The sequence below is a fragment of the Oncorhynchus kisutch genome, linkage group LG7, assembly GCF_002021735.2.
Source record: "Oncorhynchus kisutch isolate 150728-3 linkage group LG7, Okis_V2, whole genome shotgun sequence".
Taxonomy (NCBI): domain Eukaryota; kingdom Metazoa; phylum Chordata; class Actinopteri; order Salmoniformes; family Salmonidae; genus Oncorhynchus; species Oncorhynchus kisutch.
Window position 1 is genome coordinate 55,845,045 of NC_034180.2, and position 25,607 is coordinate 55,870,651.

General features: G+C 44.9%; 2 protein-coding genes across 6 annotated transcripts in view; both read right to left on the reverse strand.

Moving 5' to 3' along the window:
- Positions 1-8,000: 8,000 nt before the first annotated feature.
- LOC116374727 (uncharacterized) lies at positions 8,001-12,117 on the reverse strand. The gene is made up of 2 exons (XM_031829392.1): positions 9,787-12,117; positions 8,001-9,726 (listed from the first exon to the last, which is right to left on the reverse strand). Exons 1-2 carry the CDS (start codon positions 10,954-10,956, stop codon positions 9,661-9,663), a joined length of 1,236 nt encoding a protein of 411 aa, XP_031685252.1. The 5' UTR covers positions 10,957-12,117; the 3' UTR covers positions 8,001-9,660.
- A 5,998-nt stretch (positions 12,118-18,115) lies between these two features.
- The window catches only part of LOC109882006 (attractin), a 715,620-nt gene continuing 708,128 nt past the window's right edge, over positions 18,116-25,607 (reverse strand). For all 5 annotated transcript variants that reach the window (XM_031829398.1, XM_031829397.1, XM_031829396.1 and 2 more), the window contains exons 28-29: positions 23,682-23,796; positions 18,116-19,308 (exon numbers count right to left, since the gene is read on the reverse strand). In XM_031829398.1, the coding sequence (XP_031685258.1) occupies positions 19,184-19,308; positions 23,682-23,796 (240 nt within the window). In that variant the 3' untranslated portion in view covers positions 18,116-19,183. The remainder of the gene's footprint in view (positions 19,309-23,681; positions 23,797-25,607) is intronic.

A 25,607-nucleotide genomic window follows, 5' to 3' on the forward strand; every position in this document is an offset into this window, starting at 1 on the left:
GGGACAAAGTGAGGTTAATAGTTCATTCTAACTTACTAACACACTCACAGGTCACACAACATAACTGAATTAACTTTTGACCCCCAACATTATTGATCACCACTTAGCTGGCAGTTCTAATTAACAGAAAACCTAGGAATGCACTCACTTCCTTATCTGAAAACCTCAGAGCTCAGTTTCGTCGGTTCAACCATAGGTTAACTACATTATCTGTTTACTTAATCCACAGACCATTCCTTTCTTCCCAGTTGGAATGGTGTTCATTAACTTTAATTACTCCTTGTCTGTGTCACACAATCCCTTCTTAGGAACTCATATTGTTAATCAGATATAATAAAACAGAGTATAAGTTTACTTAGTTACAGTTCCATTTAAAATGATTTGTTCAGTCATTTAATCATAATTTTCCCAACAGGCTACCAAACTCAAATTATAGATGTCGGATTAAAATGAGACTATAGCGTCCATAAAGTGACAAATGGATTTACATTTTTAGGTTCGTAGGTTAAACAGTTTTTATTACTTTTATGATGCATCCTCATAGGTGCTTCCTTTTTGTAGTATTTCTGACCGTGCTGTGTTGCTGGGCAACAACACAGCTGCTTGCACCTGGCTGCCAGTCATAATAAGTGTATGCTAACAAACCTAGGCTACTGTGGATAGCTAGCGATACGGTGGTATCTATGCTGAGGTTAATGAATAAATGCAAGCAGATATTTTGATTAGCTAGGTAGTTAGCTAGCTAACATTACCTAGCTAACGTTAGCATGCTTGGACAAAGTCCAGCAGTTAGTCTCTGTAGCTAGCTAACAACAGTCATCTGAAAGCTAGCTAGCTAATGAACAGGCAAATATAGGTATTTGGTTTTATTTTTTATACCTGTCATATGAGAGCTAACGTTGGCTAGGACACTAACCAACAAGCGAGGAAAGCTACCTAGCTATATATTTTTATAGTCATCATGGGCAGTGGTGTAAAGTATTGAAGTAAAAATACTTTAAAGTACTACTTAAGTAGTTTTGGGGGGTATCTGTACTTTACTATTTATATTTCTGACAACTTTTACTTTCACTACATTCCTACAGAAAATAATATACACTTTACTCCATACTCCATACATTTTCCCTGACACCCAAAAGTACTCATTACATTTTGAATGCTTAGCAGGAAAGGAAAATGGTCCAATTCAGGCACTTATCAAGAACACTTCTGATCTGGAGGACACACTAAACACAAATGCTTCATTTGTAAATGATGCGAGTGTTGGAGTGTGCCCCCTCAGTAAATTAAATTTGAAATGATTTATACATTTACTTTTGATACTTCAGTATATTTAATACCAAATACTTTTACTCAAGTAGTATTTTAGTGGGTGACTTTCACTTGAGTCTTGAGTTTCTATTAAGATATCTTTACTTTTACTCAAGTATGACAATTGGGTACTTTTCCCATAAAATGATTAATTCATTCAAGGTTTATAGAAAAGTCAGAAAAACAATAGTGCAAACCACGTCTCCACCATATATATGTTTTAAAAGTAACCAACAATTTACTCTGAGAATTTACCATGTTGAAAAGTGAATGAAATGTTACCACAGACATGATCAAAAAGTAGTCACTGCTCATTATACAACGGGTGGGTCTAATCCTGAATGCTGATTGGTTAAAAGCACAGTCCAACCGGTGTCTATTCCACAAATTAGCGCCGGCTAAATCTATGACATTAAAATGCCTATTTACTCTGTTCCATCTGACTGTGCAATCCACTATCTCATCAGCCCAGGCAGGGAATGTATAAACTTGGTATCCACTATAAAAAGCATCAAGACATTATCTCACATTTCTTTTAGACTAACAATTAGTTTTCAACAGTGGAGATTTGTATAAACCTTGCTGTCTGTCTCTCAGACATTTGTAACATTGTTTCAATATTCAAATTCGATCTCCAGCTGTCCTGTAGTAATGAACGTGTCGGGAGTCGGGACAAGACAGACAGGCAGGCAGCGTTTCTCAGCCAGTCAAAATCATGAATCAGCAGCATTTGTATATATACAAAGAACTATCAATAGAAAACAGGTAAACCAAACAAAGTGAAACTAGTTTGAAGTCTTTCCAGCTTCAGTTTGAAGTGATTGTGTTAGCTGTGTTGTTAGCTGTGTTGTTGGCTAGCTCCTCTGAACAACAGTGTCCTGACGGCACATTTTCTATGCCAGGTGAAATTACACCTCATTAGCTTATTGTTATGGATGTATCCAAATTAATGTCACTAGAAAACAGCTTAAACAAACACAAATGCAGCTACTGTTGGTATTCAAGCGTTTTGACGTGACTGTCAGTTAGCCATAGTTGGTTAGCTAGCAAGGGATAATAACTGCCAGCCAGTATGGCAATGGAAGATTTAGAACGAACGACTAGATAGATACAGAACAGAAAGACTGGCAACCGGACCAGCCAGCTTGGGTAGCAACCCTAGATTTGTGTCGGGACTATATCTTGTGGAAGGATGAAATAGTTAGAATAAATTCATAAAAATCTAACTTACTTAACTTATTTCACTTTTAGCCCTTTTTCTCACCAACTTCTTGATATCCAGTTGAAAGTTAAGAGGAGTCTTGTCTCATCACTGCAACTCCCCTACGGACTCGGGAGAGGCAACGTTCGAGAGCTGTGCGTCTTCCGAAACACGACCCTGCCAAGACACACTGCTTCTTGACACACTGCCCACTTAACCCGGAAGCCAGCCACATACCAACGTGTCGGAGGAAACACCGTCCAACTGATGACCAAAGTCAGCTTGCAGGCGCTCGGCCCGCCACAAGGAGTCGCAAGAGCACGATGAGAGGGAAATCCCGGCAGAATTAAGGCAGTTTATACCATTTTAAAACATTACAATACATTCAGACAGTGTACCCTCAGGCCCCTCCTCCACCACTACCACATATCTACAGTATTAAATCCATGTGTACGTGTGTGTATAGTGCGTGTGGTATCATGTGTGTGTGTCTGTGCCTATGTTTGTGTCTCTTCACAGTCCACGCTCTTCCGCAAGGTGTTTTTGTAATGTTTGTTAAATCTAATTTTACTGCTGGCGTGAGTTACCTGATGTGGAATAGAGTTCCATGTACTCATGGCTCTATGTAGTACTGTGCGCCTCCCATAGTCTGTTCTGGACTTGGGGACTGTGAAGAGACCTCTGGTGCCATGTCTTGTGGGGTATGCATGGGTGTCCGAGCTGTGTGCCTGTAGTTTAGACAGACAGCTTGGTGCCTTCAACATGTCAATACCTCTTCATAAATAAAAGTAGTGATGAAGTCAATCTGTCCTCCACTTTGAGCCAGGAGAGATTGACATGCATATTATTAAATGTTAGCTCTCTGCATACATCCAAGGGCCAACCGTGCGGCCCTGTTCTGAGCCAATTGTAATTTTCCTAAGTCCTGACCACACGACTGAAAAGTAGTCCAGGTGCGACAAAACTAGGGCCTGTAGGACCTGCCTTGTTGATAGTGCTGTCAAGAAGGTAGAAACTAGGGCCTGTAGGACCTGCCTTGTTGATAGTGCTGTTGAGAAGGTAGAAACTAGGGCCTGTAGGACCTGCCTTGTTGATAGTGCTGTTGAGAAGGTAGAAACTAGGGCCTGTAGGACCTGCCTTGTTGATAGTGCTGTCAAGAAGGTAGAAACTAGGGCCTGTAGGACCTGCCTTGTTGATAGTGCTGTTGAGAAGGTAGAAACTAGGGCCTGTAGGACCTGCCTTGTTGATAGTGTTGTTGAGAAGGTAGAAACTAGGGCCTGTAGGACCAACCTTGTTGATAGTGTATTTAAGAAGGTAGAAACTAGGGCCTGTAGGACCTGCCTTGTTGATAGTGTTGTTAAGAAGGTAGAAACTAGGGCCTGTAGGACCTGCCTTGTTGATAGTGTTGTTAAGAAGGTAGAAACTAGGGCCTGTAGGACCTGCCTTGTTGATAGTGCTGTTGAGAAGGTAGAAACTAGGGCCTGTAGGACCTGCCTTGTTGATAGTGTTGTTGAGAAGGTAGAAACTAGGGCCTGTAGGACCTGCCTTGTTGATAGTGCTGTTGAGAAGGTAGAAACTAGGGCCTGTAGGACCTGCCTTGTTGATAGTGCTGTTAAGAAGGTAGAAACTAGGGCCTGTAGGACCTGCCTTGTTGATAGTGTTGTTAAGAAGGTAGAAACTAGGGCCTGTAGGACCTGCCTTGTTGATAGTGTTGTTAAGAAGGTAGAAACTAGGGCCTGTAGGACCTGCCTTGTTGATAGTGTTGTTAAGAAGGTAGAAACTAGGGCCTGTAGGACCTGCCTTGTTGATAGTGTTGTTAAGAAGGTAGAAACTAGGGCCTGTAGGACCTACCTTGTTGATAGTGTTGGTAAAAAGGTAGAAACTAGGGCCTGTAGGACCTGCCTTGTTGATAGTGCTGTTGAGAAGGTAGAAACTAGGGCCTGTAGGACCTGCCTTGTTGATAGTGCTGTTAAGAAGGTAGAAACTAGGGCCTGTAGGACCTGCCTTGTTGATAGTGTTGTTAAGAAGGTAGAAACTAGGGCCTGTAGGACCTGCCTTGTTGATAGTGTTGTTAAGAAGGTAGAAACTAGGGCCTGTAGGACCTGCCTTGTTGATAGTGTTGTTAAAAAGGTAGAAACTAGGGCCTGTAGGACCTGCCTTGTTGATAGTGTTGTTAAGAAGGTAGAAACTAGGGCCTGTAGGACCTACCTTGTTGATAGTGTTGTCAAGAAGAGCAGCGCTTTATTATGGACAGACTTCTCCACCTCTTAGCTACTGATGTGTCAATATGTTTTGACCATGACAGTTTAACTCCAGGGCAGGTTTGTGACACAGTCTGGGATCGAACCCAGATCCGTAGTGAAGCCTCAGCACTGCGATGCAGTGGCTTAGACAGCTGCACCACTCGGGAGGCCTCTGCATAAAGTTTGTAATGAAAATATATGTAAAGCATTATTCGTAAGCCGTTGTATGAGTTTTCACTTAAATATAACTCTGTGGTGCTGATCAACGGCAGAACGGCACTAACTTGGAACCTCAACTGACAATAGAGGCTACAGGAGTGAAAACATGGGATTTTTATCAATGTAATCCACTAAATACAAAATAAACAGGGACTAAATATACACTACCGTTCAAAAGTTTGGGGTCACTCAGAAATGTCCTTGTTTTTGAAAGAAAAGCACATTTTTTGTCCATTAAAATAACATCAAATTGATCAGAAATACAGTGTAGACATTGTTAATGTAATGTTGTAAATGACTATTGTAGCTGGAAACTGAAGATTTTTTAAATGGAATATCTACATAGGCGTACAGAGACCCATTATCAGCAACCATCACTCCTGTGCTCCCAATGGTACGTTGTGTTAGCTAATCCAAGTTTATCATTTTAAAAGGCTAATTGATCATTAGAAAACCCTTTTGCAATTATTATGTTAGCACAGGTGTAAATTGTTGTCCTGATTAAAGAATCAGAGTATCTGACTCCAGAGTATCTGGAGCATCAGCATTTCTGGGTTCGATTACAGGCTCAAAATGACCCGAAACAAAGAACTTTCTTCTGAGACGCATCAGTCTTTTCTTGTTCTGAGAAATGAAGGCTATTCCATGCGAGAATTTGACAAGAAAGTAAAGATCTCGTACAACTCCCTTCCTAGAACAGCACAAACGGGTCTAACTAGAATAGAAAGAGGAGTGGGAGGCCCCGGTGCACAACTGAGCAAGAGGACAAGTATATTAGAGTGTCTAGTTTGAGAAACAGACACCTCACAAGTCCTCAAATGGCAGCTTCATTAAATAGTACCCGCAAAACACCAGTCTCAATGTCAACAGTGAAGAGGCAACTCCGGGATGCTGGCCTTCTAGGCAGAGTTCCTCTGTCCGGTGTCTGTGTACTTTTGCCCATCTTAATCTCTTATTTTTATTGGCCAGTCTGAGATGTCTTTTTCTTTGCAACTCTGCCTAGTTGACTGGCATCATAATACAACATAATTATACAATATAATTAAATTAAATTAAAATCTCAATTAAAAGTAATTGAGACACGAAAACGCTATTTTGAAATTAAACTGAATGGAACATTCAGAGACTTGTCCCGAAGCCACTCCTGCGTTGTCTTGGCTGTGAGCTTGGGGTCGTTGTCCTGTTGGCAGGTGAACCTTAGCTCCAGTCTGAGGTCCTGAGCGCTCTGGAACAGGTTTTCATCAAGGATCTCTGCACTTTGCTCTGTTCATGTTTCCCTCAATCCGGACTAGTCTCCCAGTACCTGCTGCTGAAAAACATCCCCACAGCATGATGCTGCCACCACCATGCTTCACTGTAAGGATTAGACCAGGTTCAGGCCAAAGAGTTCAATCATGGTTTCATCAAACCAGAGAATCTTTTTTGTCATGGTCTGAGTCCTTTAGGTGCCTCTTGGCAAACTCCAAGTGGGCTGTCATGTGCCTTTTACAGAGGAGTGGCTTCCATCTGGCCACTCGGCCATAAAGGCCTGATTGGTGGAGTGCTGCAGAAATGGTTGTCCTTCTGGAAGGTCCTCTCATCTCCACAGAGGAACTCTGGAGCGTTGTCAGAGTGACTATCGGGTTTTTGGTCACCTCCCTGTCCAAGGCCCTTCTCCCCCGATTGCTCAGTTTGGCCGGACGGCCAGCTCTAGGAAGAGTCTTGGTGGTTCCAAACTTCTTCCAGTTAAGAATGATGGAGGCCTTCCTGGGGACCTTCAATGATGCAAAAATTATTTGGTACCCTTCCCCAGATCTGTGCCTCAACACAATCCTGTCTCTGAGCTCTACGGACCATTCCTTTGACCTCATTACTTGGTTTTTGCTCTGACATTCACTGTCAACTGTGGGACCTTATATAGACAGGTGTGTGCCTTTCCAAATCATGTCCAATCAATTGAATTTACCACAGGTGGACTCCAACCAAGTTGTAGAAACATCTCAAGAATGATCAACGGAAACAGGATGCACCTGAACTCAATTTAGAGTCTCATAGCAAAGAGTCTGAAAACGTATGTAAAAAGGTATCTGTTTATTTTTTTTAAATAAATTCACAAAAAATTCTAAAACCTGCTTTGTTATTATGTGGTGTTGTGATGTTTTTAAAAATCTAATATTTAATCCATTTTAGATTTAGGTTGTAACCTAACAAACAAAATGTGTTAAGTCAATGGATCTGAATACTTCCTGAATGCACTGTAGATTATTTGTCTGTATGTATTGTTGATATAGACCTATTGTAAATGTGTATTATTGCTGCGTCACCATCATTGTTGCGCAAAGAAATACGAGTACAAACACACATCTTTAAGCTACATATTATTTTGACAGAGGTAATGAGCTGTCTATTGACCAGCATAGCCATGATTAAACAGGACCATGTTTGAAACACAAGCGGTCCTGAGCTTATGTCAATATTCCACAGGTAAACTAACGGTTACATAAACCAGGAATGCAGACAGGCTTTATCTGAGCTGTCCAACACATCTCCTCCTGCTGTTTACCTACTGACCAACAAAGCATGTTATTCTGATGTTTTGCTAAAATACAGGTTTAAGGAAATAAAAAGGCAGGCCTGTAGCACATTTATACGAGACAAAACAGCTCCGTCAAGCCTTGCAAAGCTTGCGTTTATTTAATAATTAAAAAGCTGTGTAATGGGATAATGTCTTACTGTGGTGTGTGGAGAATCCAATACTTCATCTTGTATGTGGTACAAATCACATTATTGTGTGGCCTCCTCTAAGAGTGAATGAGGTCTGAATCCTAAGCAACCTGCCTACACATAGTTTGGTGTACAATATCAACATAGCTACTGTAGTAGATCGACGCTGTGTGATGGAAAACCTTGGTAAAACATGGGTGGAATAGGCATTGGTGGTGCTCATGAATTTCCTTATTTTTTCCCCGGCTTCAGATCAATACCTGTTCTCACTTAAAACACAGCTTTAGTTTCTAACACAACAGTAAAAGGTAGACAACAACAGGTGAATTTTACCATTTAATTATAAAACATTCATGTCATTATTTTATTTACATTTGTAACTACAATATCATCACTTAGCTAGTAATCCTTAGTTTCAACATAGTTGAATCACTTTTCTAGTGGAGCTTTTTGTTCTGCTGAACATCATGTGCCGCCTTACATTACTGTACTTTAAGAGCCAGAGGAGTTGGATTTTCAAAACCAATCAACAAATATATCATTCACAATACTTTGTCATTATTTTAAAAAACAAACAGCATTGCTGCTAAATTATAGATATTACCAAACTATTTCCTCAAGTATCTACAATGCCAATTTACAAAGAGAGGAAGAGAGAGAAGAGAGAGAGGAGAAAGGGAGAGATAAAACAGAAAACTCTGTTGGATACCAGGGTATGTATGTTCCTAGGGGGTTGTTGTGTATCTCTGTTAATGGAGACCAGTTCCTAGGGGGTTGTTGTGTATCTCTGTTAACGGAGACCAGTTCCTAGGGGGTTGTTGTGTATCTCTGTTAACGGAGACCAGTTCCTAGGGGGTTGTTGTGTATCTCTGTTAATGGAGACCAGTTCCTAGGGGGTTGTTGTGTATCTCTGTTAATGGAGACCAGTTCCTAGGGGGTTGTTGTGTATCTCTGTTAACGGAGACCAGTTCCTAGGGGGTTGTTGTGTATCTCTGTTAACGGAGACCAGATCCTAGGGGGTTGTTGTGTATCTCTGTTAACTGAGACCAGTTCCTAGGGGGTTGTTGTGTATCTCTGTTAATGGAGACCAGTTCCTAGGGGGTTGTTGTGTATCTCTGTTAACTGAGACCAGTTCCTAGGGGGTTGTTGTGTATCTCTGTTAACTGAGACCAGTTCCTAGGGGGTTGTTGTGTATCTCTGTTAATGGAGACCAGTTCCTAGGGGGTTGTTGTGTATCTCTGTTAATGGAGACCAGTTCCTAGGGGGTTGTTGTGTATCTCTGTTAATGGAGACCAGTTCCTAGGGGGTTGTTGTGTATCTCTGTTAATGGAGACCAGTTCCTAGGGGGTTGTTGTGTATTTTTGACCTTTATTTTATTTTATTTTACTAGGCAAGTCAGTTAAGAACAAATTCTTATTTTCAATAACGGCCTAGGAACAGTGGGTTAACTGCCTGTTCAGGGGCAGAACGACAGATTTGTACCTTGTCAGCTCGGGGATTTGAACTTGCAACGTTCCGGTTAATAGTCCAACGCTCTAACCACTAGGCTACCCTGCCGTATCTCTGTTAACGGAGACCAGATCTTAGGGGGTTGTTGTGTATCTCTGTTAACGGAGACCAGTTCCTAGGGGGTTGTTGTGTATCTCTGTTAACGGAGACCAGTTCCTAGGGGGTTGTTGTGTATCTCTGTTAACGGAGACCAGTTCCTAGGGGGTTGTTGTGTATCTCTGTTAACGGAGACCAGTTCCTAGGGGGTTGTTGTGTATCTCTGTTAACGGAGACCAGATCCTAGGGGGTTGTTGTGTATCTCTGTTAACTGAGACCAGTTCCTAGGGGGTTGTTGTGTATCTCTGTTAAAGTAGACCAGTTCCTAGGGGGTTGTTGTGTGATAGCATGAGCTGACAGAATAGGAGCGGCAGCAGGGGTTTGGTCACCTGTTGAACAGATTTTAAAAGGTGTCACCAGGCAAGGGGCATCATGATGTTATGAGGAGAGTAGAGGACAGTGTATAGGTGCCACCCCAGGTAGAGGACAGTGTACAGGTGCCACCCCAGGTAGAGGACAGTGTACAGGTGCCACCCCAGGTAGAGGACAGTGTATAGGTGCCACCCCAGGTAGAGGACAGTGTACAGGTGCCACCCCAGGTAGATGCCGGGTACAGGGCCCCCCACCAGGTAGAGGACAGTGTATAGGTGCCACCCCAGGTAGAGGACAGTGTACAGGTGCCACCCCAGGTAGATGCCGGGTACAGGGCCCCCCCCCCAGGTAGAGGACAGTGTATAGGTGCCACCCCAGGTAGAGGACAGTGTACAGGTGCCACCCCAGGTAGAGGACAGTGTACAGGTGCCACCCCAGGTAGAGGACAGTGTATAGGTGCCACCCCAGGTAGAGGACAGTGTACAGGTGCCACCCCAGGTAGATGCCGGGTACAGGGCCCCCCACCAGGTAGAGGACAGTGTATAGGTGCCACCCCAGGTAGAGGACAGTGTACAGGTGCCACCCCAGGTAGATGCCGGGTACAGGGCCCCCCCCCCAGGTAGAGGACAGTGTATAGGTGCCACCCCAGGTAGAGGACAGTGTACAGGTGCCACCCCAGGTAGATGCCGGGTACAGGGCCCCCCCCCCCAGGTAGAGGACAGTGTATAGGTGCCACCCCAGGTAGAGGACAGTGTACAGGTGCCACCCCAGGTAGATGCCGGGTACAGGCCCCCCCCCCCCCCAGGTAGAGGACAGTGTATAGGTGCCACCCCAGGTAGAGGACAGTGTACAGGTGCCACCCCAGGTATATGCCGGGTACAGGGCCCCCCCCAGGTAGAGGACAGTGTAAAGGTGCCACCCCAGGTAGAGGACAGTGTACAGGTGCCACCCCAGGTAGAGGCCGGGTACAGGGGCCACCCCAGGTAGAGGCTGTGTACAGGGGCCCCCCAGGTAGAGGACAGTGTACAGGGGCCCCCCAGGTAGAGGACAGTGTACAGGTGCCACCCCAGGTAGAGGACAGTGTACAGGGGCCCCCCAGGTAGAGGCCGGGTACAGGGCCCCCCCCCCCCCAGGTAGAGGCCGGGTACAGGTGCCACCCCAGGTAGAGGACAGTGTACAGGGGCCCCCCAGGTAGAGGCCGGGTACAGGGCCCCCCCCCAGGTAGAGGCCGGGTACAGGGGCCACCCCACGTAGAGGCTGTGTACAGGGGCCCCCCAGGTAGAGGACAGTGTACAGGTGCCACCTCAGGTAGAGGACAGGATACAGGGGACTGGTTGAAAATATTGGACCCCCTGCCTGCATCTCGATCTGTAGAGGGATTTACTGTATGAGATCACAGAGAAACTCATCCCATAAGAGAGGTCACAGAGAAACTCATCCCATAATACAGGTCTACAGGTCACAGAGACACTCATCCCATAATACAGGTCTACAGGTCACAGAGACACTCATCCCATAATACAGGTCTACAGGTCACAGAGACACTCATCCCATAATACAGGTCTACAGGTCACAGAGACACTCATCCCATAATACAGGTCTACAGGTCACAGAGACACTCATCCCATAATACAGGTCTACAGGTCACAGAGACACTCATCCCATAATACAGGTTGCAGTTTCTCTTGCCATAGGCCTACATTCATTTACAGAGAACAATATTTTCCCCTTTGTGTTATTATTACTAAATGTAATCAAATTGAAATGTCCCCCAGCCTGTCTGTCCCAGTGAGGTATATAGGGAGATCTGCTGCTGCTGTGAAGATGGGAGGAGAAGAGAGGAAGTTTACACTGCCTTCACAATCCACGGGTCAAATCCCTCCCTAAGCCCTACCAATGTATTGCCGCACAGAAGGTCCTTCAGAAGCCAGGTGGGTTGGAGGTTGTTAGATACTAGGTGGCGATGCCCAGGTTAGCTCAAGAGGATTCTAAGATCCCATAATCCTTGGCATAAATGCGGAAGAATTCTAAACAATGAGAAGAGTAGTGCGAGCGAAATGACGGGAAATGCATCTTCAATTTAGGAGACTGGAGGCTACAGGCTCTCACAGGAGAGGAGGCTACAGGCTCTCACAGGAGAGGAGGCTACAGGCTCTCACAGGAGAGGAGGCTACAGGCTCTCACAGGAGAGGAGGCTACAGGCTCTCAGAGGAGACTGGAGGCTACAGGCTCTCAGAGGAGACTGGAGGCTACAGGCTCTCAGAGGAGACTGGAGGCTACAGGCTCTCAGAGGAGAGGAGGCTGGAGGAGACAGGAGATCTCTGTAAGGAGAGAGAGACATGATATCTCTGTTATGAGGAGAGAGATGTGATATCTCTGTTAGGAGAGAAAGACGTGATATCTCTGTTAGGAGAGAGAGACGTGATATCTCTGTTAGGAGAGAGAGAGACGTGATATCTCTGTTAGGAGAGAGAGACGTGATATCTCTGTTAGGAGAGAGAGACGTGATATCTCTGTTAGGAGAGAGAGACGTGATATCTCTGTTAGGAGAGAGAGACGTGATATCTCTGTTAGGAGAGAGAGACGTGATATCTCTGTTAGGAGAGAGAGACGTGATATCTCTGTTAGGAGAGAGAGACGTGATATCTCTGTTAGGAGAGAGAGACATGGAGATCTCTGTTAGGAGAGAGAGACATGGAGATCTCTGTTAGGAGAGAGAGACATGATATCTCTGTTAGGAGAGAGAGACATGATATCTCTGTTAGGAGAGAGAGAGAGATGGAGATCTCTGTTAGGAGAGAGACATGATATCTCTGTTAGGAGAGAGACATGATATCTCTGTTAGGAGAGAGACATGATATCTCTGTTAGGAGAGAGACATGATATCTCTGTTAGGAGAGAGAGACATGATATCTCTGTTAGGAGAGAGAGACATGGAGACAACTATCAACTACACCACCTGACTGGCTCCATGAGGACTTACAGGCTAAGAGGGGAGGCAGAGAGCTGGGGTTATTGAGGTGTGTTTTGGATATTAACAGAGGGGAAAACAGCGCCTGTACAGGAATGAACCAGCACAGCCCAGTAGCTTTAACCTACAAGGATGTGGTTGGTAGCTCCGGTTAAAACTATACAATCTGACTGGGGTTTTCCAGCCTAACAGAGGAGGCTGGAGTATTCAGGGGTGTCAGTGAGTCAGGACATCAACAGAGGAAACACAAGAGGGGAAGAAAACATGGACTAGCCTGGTCCCAGATCTATTTGGCATGTCAATGACCACAGGGAGCTGGCAAGACAACATAAACAGATCTGTTTGGCATGTCAATGACCATAGGGAGCTGGCAAGACAACATAAACAGATCTGTTTGGCATGTCAATGACCACAGGGAGCTGGCAAGACAACATAAACAGATCTGTTTGGCATGTCAATGACCACAGGGAGCTGGCAAGACAACATAAACAGATCTGTTTGGCATGTCAATGACCATAGGGAGCTGGCAAGACAACATAAACAGATCTGTTTGGCATGTCAATGACCACAGGGAGCTGGCAAGACAACATAAACAGATCTGTTTGGCATGTCAATGACCATAGGGAGCTGGCAAGACAACATAAACAGATCTGTTTGGCATGTCAATGACCACAGGGAGCTGGCAAGACAACATAAACAGATCTGTTTGGCATGTCAATGACCATAGGGAGCTGGCAAGACAACATAAACAGATCTGTTTGGCATGTCAATGACCATAGGGAGCTGGCAAGACAACATAAACAGATCTGTTTGGCATGTCAATGACCATAGGGAGCTGGCAAGACAACATAAACAGATCTGTTTGGCATGTCAATGACCATAGGGAGCTGGCAAGACAACATAAACAGATCTGTTTGGCATGTCAATGACCGCAGGGAGCTGGCAAGACAACATAAACAGATCTGTTTGGCATGTCAATGACCACAGGGAGCTGGCAAGACAACATAAACAGATCTGTTTGGCATGTCAATGACCATAGGGAGCTGGCAAGACAACATAAACAGATCTGTTTGGCATGTCAATGACCACAGGGAGCTGGCAAGACAACATAAACAGATCTGTTTGGCATGTCAATGACCACAGGGAGCTGGCAAGACAACATAAACAGATCTGTTTGGCATGTCAATGACCACAGGGAGCTGGCAAGACAACATAAACAGATCTGTTTGGCATGTCAATGACCACAGGGAGCTGGCAAGACAACATAAACAGATCTGTTTGGCATGTCAATGACCACAGGGAGCTGGCAAGACAACATAAACAGATCTGGGATTGAATAAAGCACAGCCATAAGGTCCTGTTCTAAACTAGTAAGACACATAGTCCATGATGCCTGTTCTCTCCAACAGCTCTGTCTGGATGTGTTGCTGCATTTAAGTGTTTAAAAAATATATATATTTAACCTTTATTTAACTAGGCAAGTCAGTTAAGAACAAATTCTTATTTACAATGATGGCCTACCGGGGAACAGTGGGTTAACTGCCTGTTCAGGGGCAGAACGACAGATGTTTTATCTTGTCAGCTCGGGGATTCGATCTAGGAACCTTTCGGTTACTGGCCCAACACTCTAACCACCACTATGCTAACTATTTAAAGGGTAGTTAGCATAAACATAACCACATTTAATGTAATGTAACATATAAGGATTTACACTAGTTTACTCATCAAAAGTCCCAATGCAAATATCCCTCCCTTTTCTATTACAGGAGTTACGACAGAACACCCATCAGAATTCCCAACAATGCCCAAGTCATGTCAGAAAATGTTTTTCCGGGTGTGATGTAATATAGAGGACCCACCAAGCCAGCCTATTCCCTATAACGTAAACTCCAACAAAATATAACTTCAAATGTATACAATTAAACCAAATCGTCATGACTACTGGTTTGAATAGAATTTTCAGCCAACTTACAAGCAAATACTATGAATTTATTGTTACAAACCAACTTACAAAGTTGCTAGATAACTATCCCGACCAGATCACCGACCATTTCGAATCCCACCGTACTTTCTCCGATATGCAATCTGGTTTCCAAACTGGTCACGGGTGCACCTCAGCCACGCTCAAGGTCCTAAACGATATCATAACCGCCATCGATAAAAGACAATACTGTGCAGCCATCTTCATCGACCTGGCCAAGGCTTTCGACTCTGTCAATCACCACATCCTTATCGGCAGACTTGCCAGCCTTGGTTTCTCAAATGACTGTCTCGCCTGGTTCACCAACTACTTCTCAGAAAGAGTTCCGTGTGTGAAATCGGCGGGCCTGTTGTCCGGACCTCCGTCAGTCTCTATGGGGGAGCCATAGGGTTCAATTCTTGGGCCGACTCTCTTCTCTGTATACATCAATGATGTCGCTCTTATTGCGGGTGATTCTTTGATCCACCTCTACGAAGACGACACCATTCTGTATACCTCTGGCCCTTCGTTGGACACTGTGTTAACTAACCTCCAGATGAGCTTCAATGCCATACAACTCTCCTTCCATGGCCTACAGCTGCTCTTAAATGCAAGTAAAACTAAATGCATGCTCTTCAACCGATTGCTGCCAGCACCTGCCTGCCCATCCAGCATCACTACTCTGGACGGTTCTGACTTAGAATATGTGGAAAATTACGCTGCCAAACATACCCTTGTAAAACTGACTATACTACTGATCCTTGACTTCGGCGATGTCATTTACAAAATAGCCTCCAACACTCTACTCAGCAAACTGGATGCAGTCTATCACAGTGCCATACGTTTTGTCACCAAAGCCCCATATACCACCCACCACTGCAACCTGTATGCTCTCGTTGCCAGGCCCTCGCTTCATATTCGTCGCCAAACCCACTGGCTCCAGGTAATCTATAAGTCTGTGCTTGGTAAAGCACTGCCTTATCTCAGCTCACTGGTCACCATAGCAGCACCCACCCGTAGTACACGATCCAGCAGGTATATTTCACATCCCCAAAGCCTATTCCTCCTTTGACCGCCTTTCCTTCCAGTTCTCTGCTGCCAATAACTGGAAAAAAATGGCAAAAATCTATGAAGTTGGAGACTCATATCACCCTCATTAACTTTAAGCATCAGCTGTCAGAGCAGCTCACAGATCATTGCACCTGTACACAGCCCATCTAACTACCTCATCCCCATATTGTTATATATTTTTTTCTCCTCTGCACCCCAGTATCTCTACTTGCACATTCATCTTCTGCACATCTATCATTCCAGTGTTTAATTGCTATATTGTAATTACTTCGCTACAGCCTATTTATTTCCCTACCTCCCTAATCTTACCTCATTTGCAGACACTGTATATAAACTTTTCTATTGTGTTATTGACTGTATGTTTGTTTATTCTATGTGTAACTCTGTGTTGTTGATTGTGTCGTGCTGCTTTGCTTTATCTTGGCCAGGTCGCAGTTGTAAATGAGAACTTGTTCTCAACTGGCCTACCTGGTTAAATAAAGGTGAAAAAAATGCTAACGTTAGCCCTACTAGACTGCAAACGTTAGCCCTACTAGACTGCTAACGTTAGCCATACTAGACTGCAAACATTATCCCTGCTAGACTGCAAACGTCAGCCCTACTAGACTGCTAACGTCATCCCTACTAGACTGCTAACGTTAGCCCTACTAGACTGCTAACGTTAGCCCTACTAGACTGCTAACGTCAGCCCTACTAGACTGCTAACAGCAGCCCTACTAGACTGCTAACAGCAGCCCTACTAGACTGCTAACGTTAGCCCTACTAGACTGCTAATGTTAGCCCTACTAGACTGCTACCTACCGTTAGCCCTACTAGACTGCTAACGTTAGGCCTACTAGACTGCTAATGTTAGCCCTACTAAACTGCTAACGTTACATTAGCCCTGAATGAGTCAGCCAGTTACTATCAACACCTAGCTTACTGCTACATTAAAGTAAACAACAGGCTGTTATACAGAGAGCTGGGGACTAAGTAGCCTGAGTGCCACATCTGTTTGTGCTCTTGCCAACTCCATTGCTGTCATTGTCAAGACAGACAAACAGACTGGCACTCAGGCTGGGGACTAACTGATATAACTGGTGAGGTGTAGAAACAAACTAAATGTGACAGTTATCTGGTAGTAGAAAGCATACCAAGTAGGATGACTGGTAGTTCAGCAGACAGACCGCATACCAAGTAGGATGACTGGTAGTTGATCAGACAGTCTAGCAGACAGACAGACAGACAGACAGACAGACAGACAGACAGACAGACAGACAGACAGACAGACAGACCAAGTGGAATGACTGGTAGTTGATCAGACAGACAGACAGACAGACAGACAGACAGACAGACAGACAGACCAAGTGGAATGACTGGTAGTTGATCAGACAGACAGACAGACAGACAGACAGACAGACAGACAGACAGACAGACAGACAGACAGACAGACAGACAGACAGACAGACAGACAGACAGACAGACAGACAGACAGACAGACAGACAGACAGACAGACAGACAGACAGACAGACAGACAGACAGACAGACAGACAGACAGACAGACAGACAGACAGACAGACAGACAGACAGACAGACAGACAGACAGACAGACAGACAGACAGACAGACAGACAGACAGACAGACAGACAGACAGACAGACAGACAGACAGACAGACAGACAGACAGACAGACAGACAGACAGACAGACAGACAGACAGACAGGACAGACAGACAGACAGACAGACAGACAGACAGACAGACAGACAGACAGACAGACAGACAGACAGACAGACAGACAGACAGACAGACAGACAGACAGACAGACAGACAGACAGACAGACAGACAGACAGACAGACAGACAGACAGACAGACAGACAGACAGACAGACAGACAGACAGACAGACAGACAGACAGACAGACAGACAGACAGACAGACAGACAGACAGACAGACAGACAGACAGGACAGACAGACAGACAGACAGACAGACAGACAGACAGACAGACAGACAGACAGACAGACAGACAGACAGACAGACAGACAGACAGACAGACAGACAGACAGACAGACAGACAGACAGACAGACAGACAGACAGACAGACAGACAGACAGACAGACAGACAGACAGACAGACAGACAGACAGACAGACAGACAGACAGACAGACAGACAGACAGACAGACAGACAGACAGACAGACAGACAGACAGACAGACAGACAGACAGACAGACAGACAGACAGACAGACAGACAGACAGACAGACAGACAGACAGACAGACAGACAGACAGACAGACAGACAGACAGACAGACAGACAGACAGACAGACAGACAGACAGACAGACAGACAGACAGACAGACAGACAGACAGACAGACAGACAGACAGACAGACAGACAGACAGACAGACAGACAGACAGACAGACAGACAGACAGACAGACAGACAGACAGACAGACAGACAGACAGACAGACAGACAGACAGACAGACAGACAGACAGACAGACAGACAGACAGACAGGACAGACAGACAGACAGACAGACAGACAGACAGACAGACAGACAGACAGACAGACAGACAGACAGACAGACAGACAGACAGACAGACAGACAGTCTAACAGACAGACAGACAGACAGCATACCAAGTAGAATGACTGGTAGTTGATCAGGTAGACAGACAGCATACCAAGTAGGATGACTGATAGTTGATCAGACAGTCTAGCAGACAGACAGCATACCTAGTAGGATGACTGATAGTTGATCAGACAGACAGACAGACATACAGACAGCATACCAAGTAGGATGACTGGTAGTTGATCAGACAGTCTAGCAGACAGACAGACAGACAGCATACCAAGTAGATTTACTGGTAGTTGACCAGACAGTCTACGAAACAGACAGAATACCAAGTAGAATGACTGGTAGTTGATCAGACAGTCTAGCAGACAGACAGACAGACAGACAAGCATACCAAGTAGAATGACTGGTAGTTGATCAGACAGTCTAGCAGACAGACAGACAGACAGACAGACAGACAGACAGACAGACAAGCATACCAAGTAGAATGACTGGTAGTTGACCAGACAGTCTACGAAACAGACAGAATACCAAGTAGAATGACTGGTAGTTGATCAGACAGTCTAGGAGACAGACAGACAGACAGACAGACAGACAAGCATACCAAGTAGAATGACTGGTAGTTGATCAGACAGTCTAGCAGACAGACAGACAGACAGACACGCATACCAAGTAGAATGACTGGTAGTTGATCAGACAATAGACAGCGATCAAGCTTCTCCTTTACTCTGACCAGGTGGTAGAGGACTAATACAAGTCTTTTTTTCTTTCCCCTAAGTTCCACATGTCTGTCAGCCAGGTGTGGTTCCCCAGGTGCAGCAGGTGTCCGTTGGGAAGCTGCAGGGTGTGACTGTCAATCAGACATCCCTCTCCCGCTCCCTTCCTCCTCTCAGCAGGTATGCAGCTCCCCCCAGGAAACCCCCTGCCTCTCTCTCTCTTCATCCCTCCATCCAGTCCGGGGGTGTAGTCTCTGGGGCAGGGGGAGGGGTTAGGGTGGAGCAGGGTGGGGTCCAGGACCGTGGCAGGGGGTATGATCAGATACAGGTGGAGGGCTGTGCAGAGGGGTGTTGCTTCCTGTTCCTCAGACCACATGACTTCTCCTTGTAACCAAGACACATCTGCTGAGACACATCCACCAGGGCCGAGGCCACCGTTAGACCTACACAGAGACAGGAAGTGATATATTAGTAACAGGAAGTGATGTATTAGTTTGTCACTAAACAATATGGGCCTTATGATACAGTGTTGAATTCAGGGAATGGTTGCGATTTAAACAAATAGAATGATGTATTAATAGAATTATTCATTTAACCACTCTGAGGTTTGAAAGACTAAATATATAGATTCATATATGATTAGTGTTCATTATATAGATTTATCTGATTAGTGTTTAGTATATAGAGAAACATACAGTCTATTAACATAGTTCTATGTCAGAATTAGATAAACATAGTCTATTAAAATAGTTCCACGTCAGAATGTTTAGATAAACATACAGTCTATTACCATAGTTCTACGTCAGTGTTCAGATAAACATACAGTCTATTACCATAGTTCTACGTCAGAGTGTTCAGATAAACAGTCTATTAACATTGTTTAGCTGAACACTCTGACGTAGAACTATGTTAATAGACTGTTAATCTGAACACTGACGTAGAACTATGTTAATAGACTATGTTTATCTGAACACTCTGACGTAGAACTATGTTAGACTATGTTTATCTGAACACTCACATAGAACTATGTTAATAGAATATGTTTATCTGAACACTCTGACGTAGAACTGTCTATTAACATAGTTCTACCTCAGTGTTCAGATAAACATAGTCTATTACCATAGTTCTACGTCAGAATGTTTAGATAAACACAGTCTATTAACATAGTTCTACGTCAGAGTGTTCAGATAAACATAGTCTATTAACATAGTTCTATGTCAGAATGTTCAGATAAACATATAGTCAATTAACATAGTTCTACGTCAGAATGTTTAGATAAACACAGTCTATTAACATAGTTCTACGTCAGAGTGTTCAGAATTAAAGCATTTTAATCCGGTCCAGATGCTAATCACAGCTAATCTCACATCCTCCTATACAGAAACATATATACTGTATTCTATACCTTCTATTGCATTTTGCCTATGCCGCTCTGTCATTGCTCATCTATATATTTATTTGTATATTTTCTTATTCCATTCCTTTACTTAGATTTGCGTTCATTAAGTAGTTGTGGAATTGTTAGATTACTTGTTAGATATTACTGCACTGTCGGAGCTAGAAGCACATGCATTTCGCTACACTCGCATTAACATCTGCTAACCATGTGACCAATAACATCTAACCATGTGACCAATAACATCTGCTAACCATGTGCATATGACCAATAGCATTTGATATGAAACACAAAATTACCATAGCCGGGGCTAAAGTGCTAACAGAAGAATGGTTGGAGGCTGAAGGAGGTTTGTGACAGCAGGGCTGTTGATGGGCAGAACATGATGTGATGGCAGGGCTGTTGATGGGCAGAACATGATGTGACAGCAGAGCTGTTGATGGTCAGAACATGATGTGATGGCAGGGCTGTTGATGGTCAAAACATGATGTGATGGCAGGGCTGTTGATGGTCAGAACATGATGATGTGATGGCAGGACTGTTGATGGTCAGAACATGATGATGTGATGGCAGGGCTGTTGATGGTCAGAACATGATGTGATGGCAGGGCTGTTGATGGTCAGAACATGATGTGATGGCAGGGCTGTTGATGGTCAGAACATGATGATGTGATGGCAGGGCTGTTGATGGTCAGAACATGATGTGATGGCAGGGCTGTTGATGGTCAGAACATGATGTGATGGCAGGGCTGTTGATGGTCAGAACATTATGTGATGGCAGGATGTGATAGCAGGGCTGTTGATGGTCAGAACATGATGTGATGGCAGGGCTGTTGATGGTCAGAACATGATGATGTGATGGCAGGGCTGTTAATGGTCAGAACATGATGATGTGATGGCAGGGCTGTTGATGGTCAGAACATGATGTGACAGCAGGGCTGTTGATGGTCAGAACATGATGTGATGGCAGGGCTGTTGATGGTCAGAACAGGATGTGATGGCAGGGCTGTTGTTGGTCAGAACATGATGTTGTGACAGCAGGGCTGTTGATGGTCAGAACATGATGTGATGGCAGGGCTGTTGATGGTCAGAACATGATGACGTGATGGCAGGGCTGTTGATGGTCAGAACATGATGATGTGATGGCAGGGCTGTTGATGGTCAGAACATGATGATGTGATGGCAGGGCTGTTAATGGGCAGAACATGATGATGTGATGGCAGGGCTGTTGTTGGTCAGAACATGATGTTGTGACAGCAGGGCTGTTGATGGTCAGAACATGATGTGATGGCAGGGCTGTTGATGGTCAGAACATGATGTGATGGCAGGTCTGTTGATGGTCAGAACATGATGTGATGGCAGGGCTGTTGATGGGCAGAACATGATGTGACAGCAGGGCTGTTGATGGGCAGAACATGATGTGACAGCAGGGCTGTTGATGGTCAGAACATGATGATGTGATGGCAGGGCTGTTGATGTTCAGAACATGATGATGTGATAGCAGGGCTGTTGATGGTCAGAACATGATGATGTGATGGCAGGGCTGTTGATGGTCAGAACATGATGTGATGGCAGGGCTGTTGATGTTCAGAACATGATGATGTGACAGCAGGGCTGTTGATGGTCAGAACATGATGTGATGGCAGGGCTGTTGATGGTCAGAACATGATGATGTGACGGCAGGGCTGTTGATGGTCAGAACATGATGATGTGACAGCAGGGCTGTTGATGGTCAGAACATGATGTGATGGTCAGAACATGTTGTGATGGCAGGGCTGTTGATGGTCAGAACATGATGTGACAGCAGGGCTGTTGATGGTCAGAACATGATGATGTTACAGCAGGGCTGTTGATGGTCAGAACATGATGATGTGACAGCAGGGCTGTTGATGGTCAGAACATGACGTGATGGCAGGGCTGTTGATGGTCAGAACATGATGATGTGATGGCAGGGCTGTTGATGGTCAGAACATGATGTGATGGCAGGGCTGTTGATGGTCAAAACATGATGTGATGGCAGGGCTGTTGATGGTCAGAACATGATGATGTGACAGCAGGGCTGTTGATGGTCAGAACATGACGTGATGGCAGGGCTGTTGATGGTCAGAACATGATGATGTGATGGCAGGGCTGTTGATGGTCAGAACATGATGTGATGGCAGGGCTGTTGATTGTCAGAACATGATGTGATGGCAGGGCTGTTGATGGTCAGAACATGATGTGATGGCAGGGCTGTTGATGGTCAAAACATGATGTGATGGCAGGGCTGTTGATGGTCAGAACATGATGATGTGATGGCAGGGCTGTTGATGGTCAGAACATGATGATGTGATGGCAGGGCTGTTGATGGGCAGAACATGATGATGTGACGGCAGGGCTGTTGATGGTCAGAACATGACGTGATGGCAGGGCTGTTGATGGTCAGAACATGATGTGATGGCAGGGCTGTTGATGGTCAGAACATGATGTGATGGCAGGGCTGTTGATGGTCAGAACATGATGTGATGGCAGGGCTGTTGATGGTCAGAACATGACGTGATGGCAGGGCTGTTGATGGTCAGAACATGATGATGTGATGGCAGGGCTGTTGATGGTCAGAACATGATGATGTGATGGCAGGGCTGTTGATGGGCAGAACATGATGATGTGACGGCAGGGCTGTTGATGGTCAGAACATGACGTGATGGCAGGGCTGTTGATGGTCAGAACATGATGTGATGGCAGGGCTGTTGATGGTCAGAACATGATGTGATGGCAGGGCTGTTGATGGTCAGAACATGATGTGATGGCAGGGCTGTTGATGGTCAGAACATGACGTGATGGCAGGGCTGTTGATGGTCAGAACATGATGATGTGATGGCAGGGCTGTTGATGGTCAGAACATGATGTGATGATGGCAGGGCTGTTGATGGTCAGAACATGATGTGATGGCAGGGCTGTTGATGGTCAGAACATGATGTGACGGCAGGGCTGTTGATGGTCAGAACATGATGTGACGGCAGGGCTGTTGATGGTCAAAACATGATGTGATGGCAGGGCTGTTGATGGTCAGAACATGATGTGACAGCAGGGCTGTTGATGGTCAGAACATGATGATGTGATGGCAGGGCTGTTGATGGTCAGAACATGATGATGTGACAGCTGGGATGTTGCTGGTCAGAACATGATGATAAATGACATGTTGTGTAAAGGCCTGAAAAATAACCTCGGGGAGGAGGCCGCCTCTGTGAGCTCCAGATGGAAGGTTTTGTTATGACAGAGTGACAATTTAATTAATAAAAGACCTAAAGCTGACAGACTGGGAGAGAGGGGAAGGGATAAGGAGAGAGACGGGGAGAGAGAAGGGGGAGAGGGAGAGAGAGTGGGGGGGGGGAAGAGGGGGAGAGAGTGAGTGAGCGGGGGGGTCATCCCTCTATCTTACCAGACTGACCGGGTGGGGGGATGCCCCCGGTGCCTCTGGGTAAACGGACGAAGATGGAGAGGACAGCAGCCTTGTTCCCAAAACACGGCTCCATGGCGATGGGCTTGGGCACCGTCTGAACAGGAAAGAGAGACATCAGGTAAGACGTTAGAGATACAATTTCCGTTGTTTTTAATTCTCTGTGTCATATCAACAGTCCTGCTGGGCGTGACAAGGAGTTGGCTAAAGAGCAGAAACAGACTGGCAGTCAGGATAACCAGCTGAATGCTCCTGTACACTTTACTGCAACAATTCATCAGAGCACTCGAGTCAGACAGGCACAGTGGATTTTTGTGTTAAGACAGTTAACACTCTAGCCTCACCCAACAGAGAACAATCTCTCTCTTCCTCCCCGACAGCCCTTCTCACCATCTATCTCTATCAATCTCTCTAAGAATCTCTCTAGCAATCTCTCTAGCAATCTCTATTCTGCTGTCCTCTCTATTCTGCTTTCTTCTTTATCCTTCTCTCTCTTCTCTCCTCCTCTTCTTCGTCTATCTATCTATCTCGCTCTCTTTTCTCTATCCCACACACGTGCACACGGACACATACCTCTCTTTCCAAGAGGGAACCCACACATAGGCCGTATCCCAATCAACAAGGATGCTGTATTTCTAGGCAGGACATCACAATTGGCATGTCCCAATTCCAAGTTCCTTTAAAATGGGCAGCATCCCATGAATCCTTCGCCAAGCAGGCTATACCATAACATCTTGCGACGCACCGAAAATTCTAAACAATTCTGAATTAATGGTGGACAAAACTCCCCACTTGGGAGAACATTTTCCAGAAGAATAAGGAATAACTTCGACAAATGTAAGTATAACATTTATTTATTCACCAAATTATGTAAAAATATTCAACAAATTACTTTCATAAGAATTTTATTTTTCAAATGTTGAGTAACTGTTGTTTATCAGCCCGTTGCCACACTAGCTAGCACATCGTATGCGATAGCTAGCTAACATTAACGTTAGTAGGTGATCTCGTCCTGCATATCAGTTGTTTAGAGATGTCACGTTCTGACCTTTATTTCCTTTGTTTTGTATTTATTTAGTATGGTCAGGGCGTGAGTTGGGGTGGGCAGTCTATGTTTGTTTTTCTATGATTTGGGGATTTCTATGTTTCGGCCTAGTATGATTCTCAATCAGAGGCAGGTGTCATTAGTTCTCTCTGATTGAGAATCATACTTAGGTAGCCTGGGTTGCACTGTTTGTTTGTGGGTGTTTGTTTCCGTGTCTGTGTTGTTCACCACACGGTACTGTTTTGGGTTTCGTTCGTTCCACGTTTATTGTTTTTTTTGTATTCAGTTGTTCATGTGTAGTATTTCTTATTAAAAGAACCATGGACACTTCCCACGCCGCATATTGGTCCTCCGATCCTTCTCTTCTCTTTGGAAGAAGAGGAGGAAATCCCTTACAAGAGATTAACAACTAAACTAAATGCGCCTAATCGTAGATTCAGCAAAGTGTAAATTGTGAAGACCTGGACAGTTTTTAAATCAGGAATTTGTAAACTTGCTAGCCAGCTAAAGACATGTAGCAAATAGTTTTTTTCCCCCCCCATTTGTTTTTCAGGGACTGAAGTGGACACCTGATTGTCTTTCACTCCATTGCATTGGCTTGGCGGAGAAAACAGCCCGACTCGTTTGGAGGTAAGACATTTTAACAACATCTGATGAAAAATGTAGAAAATGCAGCCAGCTGTGGTTCCTGTTCAATCTGGGCTTGCTAGCCAGCCAAGTGATTTGTGCATTCTGTTGTTGAGTCTGTTTGGCTGCTTTACCGTAGTAGCAGTGTCTGTTTAGCGACCTAACTTCAGCTTGTCACGTTCCCTTCGCCGTTGTGTTTGGTGTTACTTGTTCAAGATAGATGATAGGTTATTCTA

Bases quoted from the DNA above. Each gene is read 5' to 3' on its own strand.
- LOC116374727 (XM_031829392.1), bottom strand. From the start codon at position 10,956: ATGCAGGCAGGGGGTCCAATATTTTCAACCAGTCCCCTGTATCCTGTC. The intron at 9,727-9,786 runs GTGGCACCTATA...CCTCTACCTGGG, and splicing joins TACACTGTCCTCTACCTGGG to GTGGCACCTGTACACTGTCC.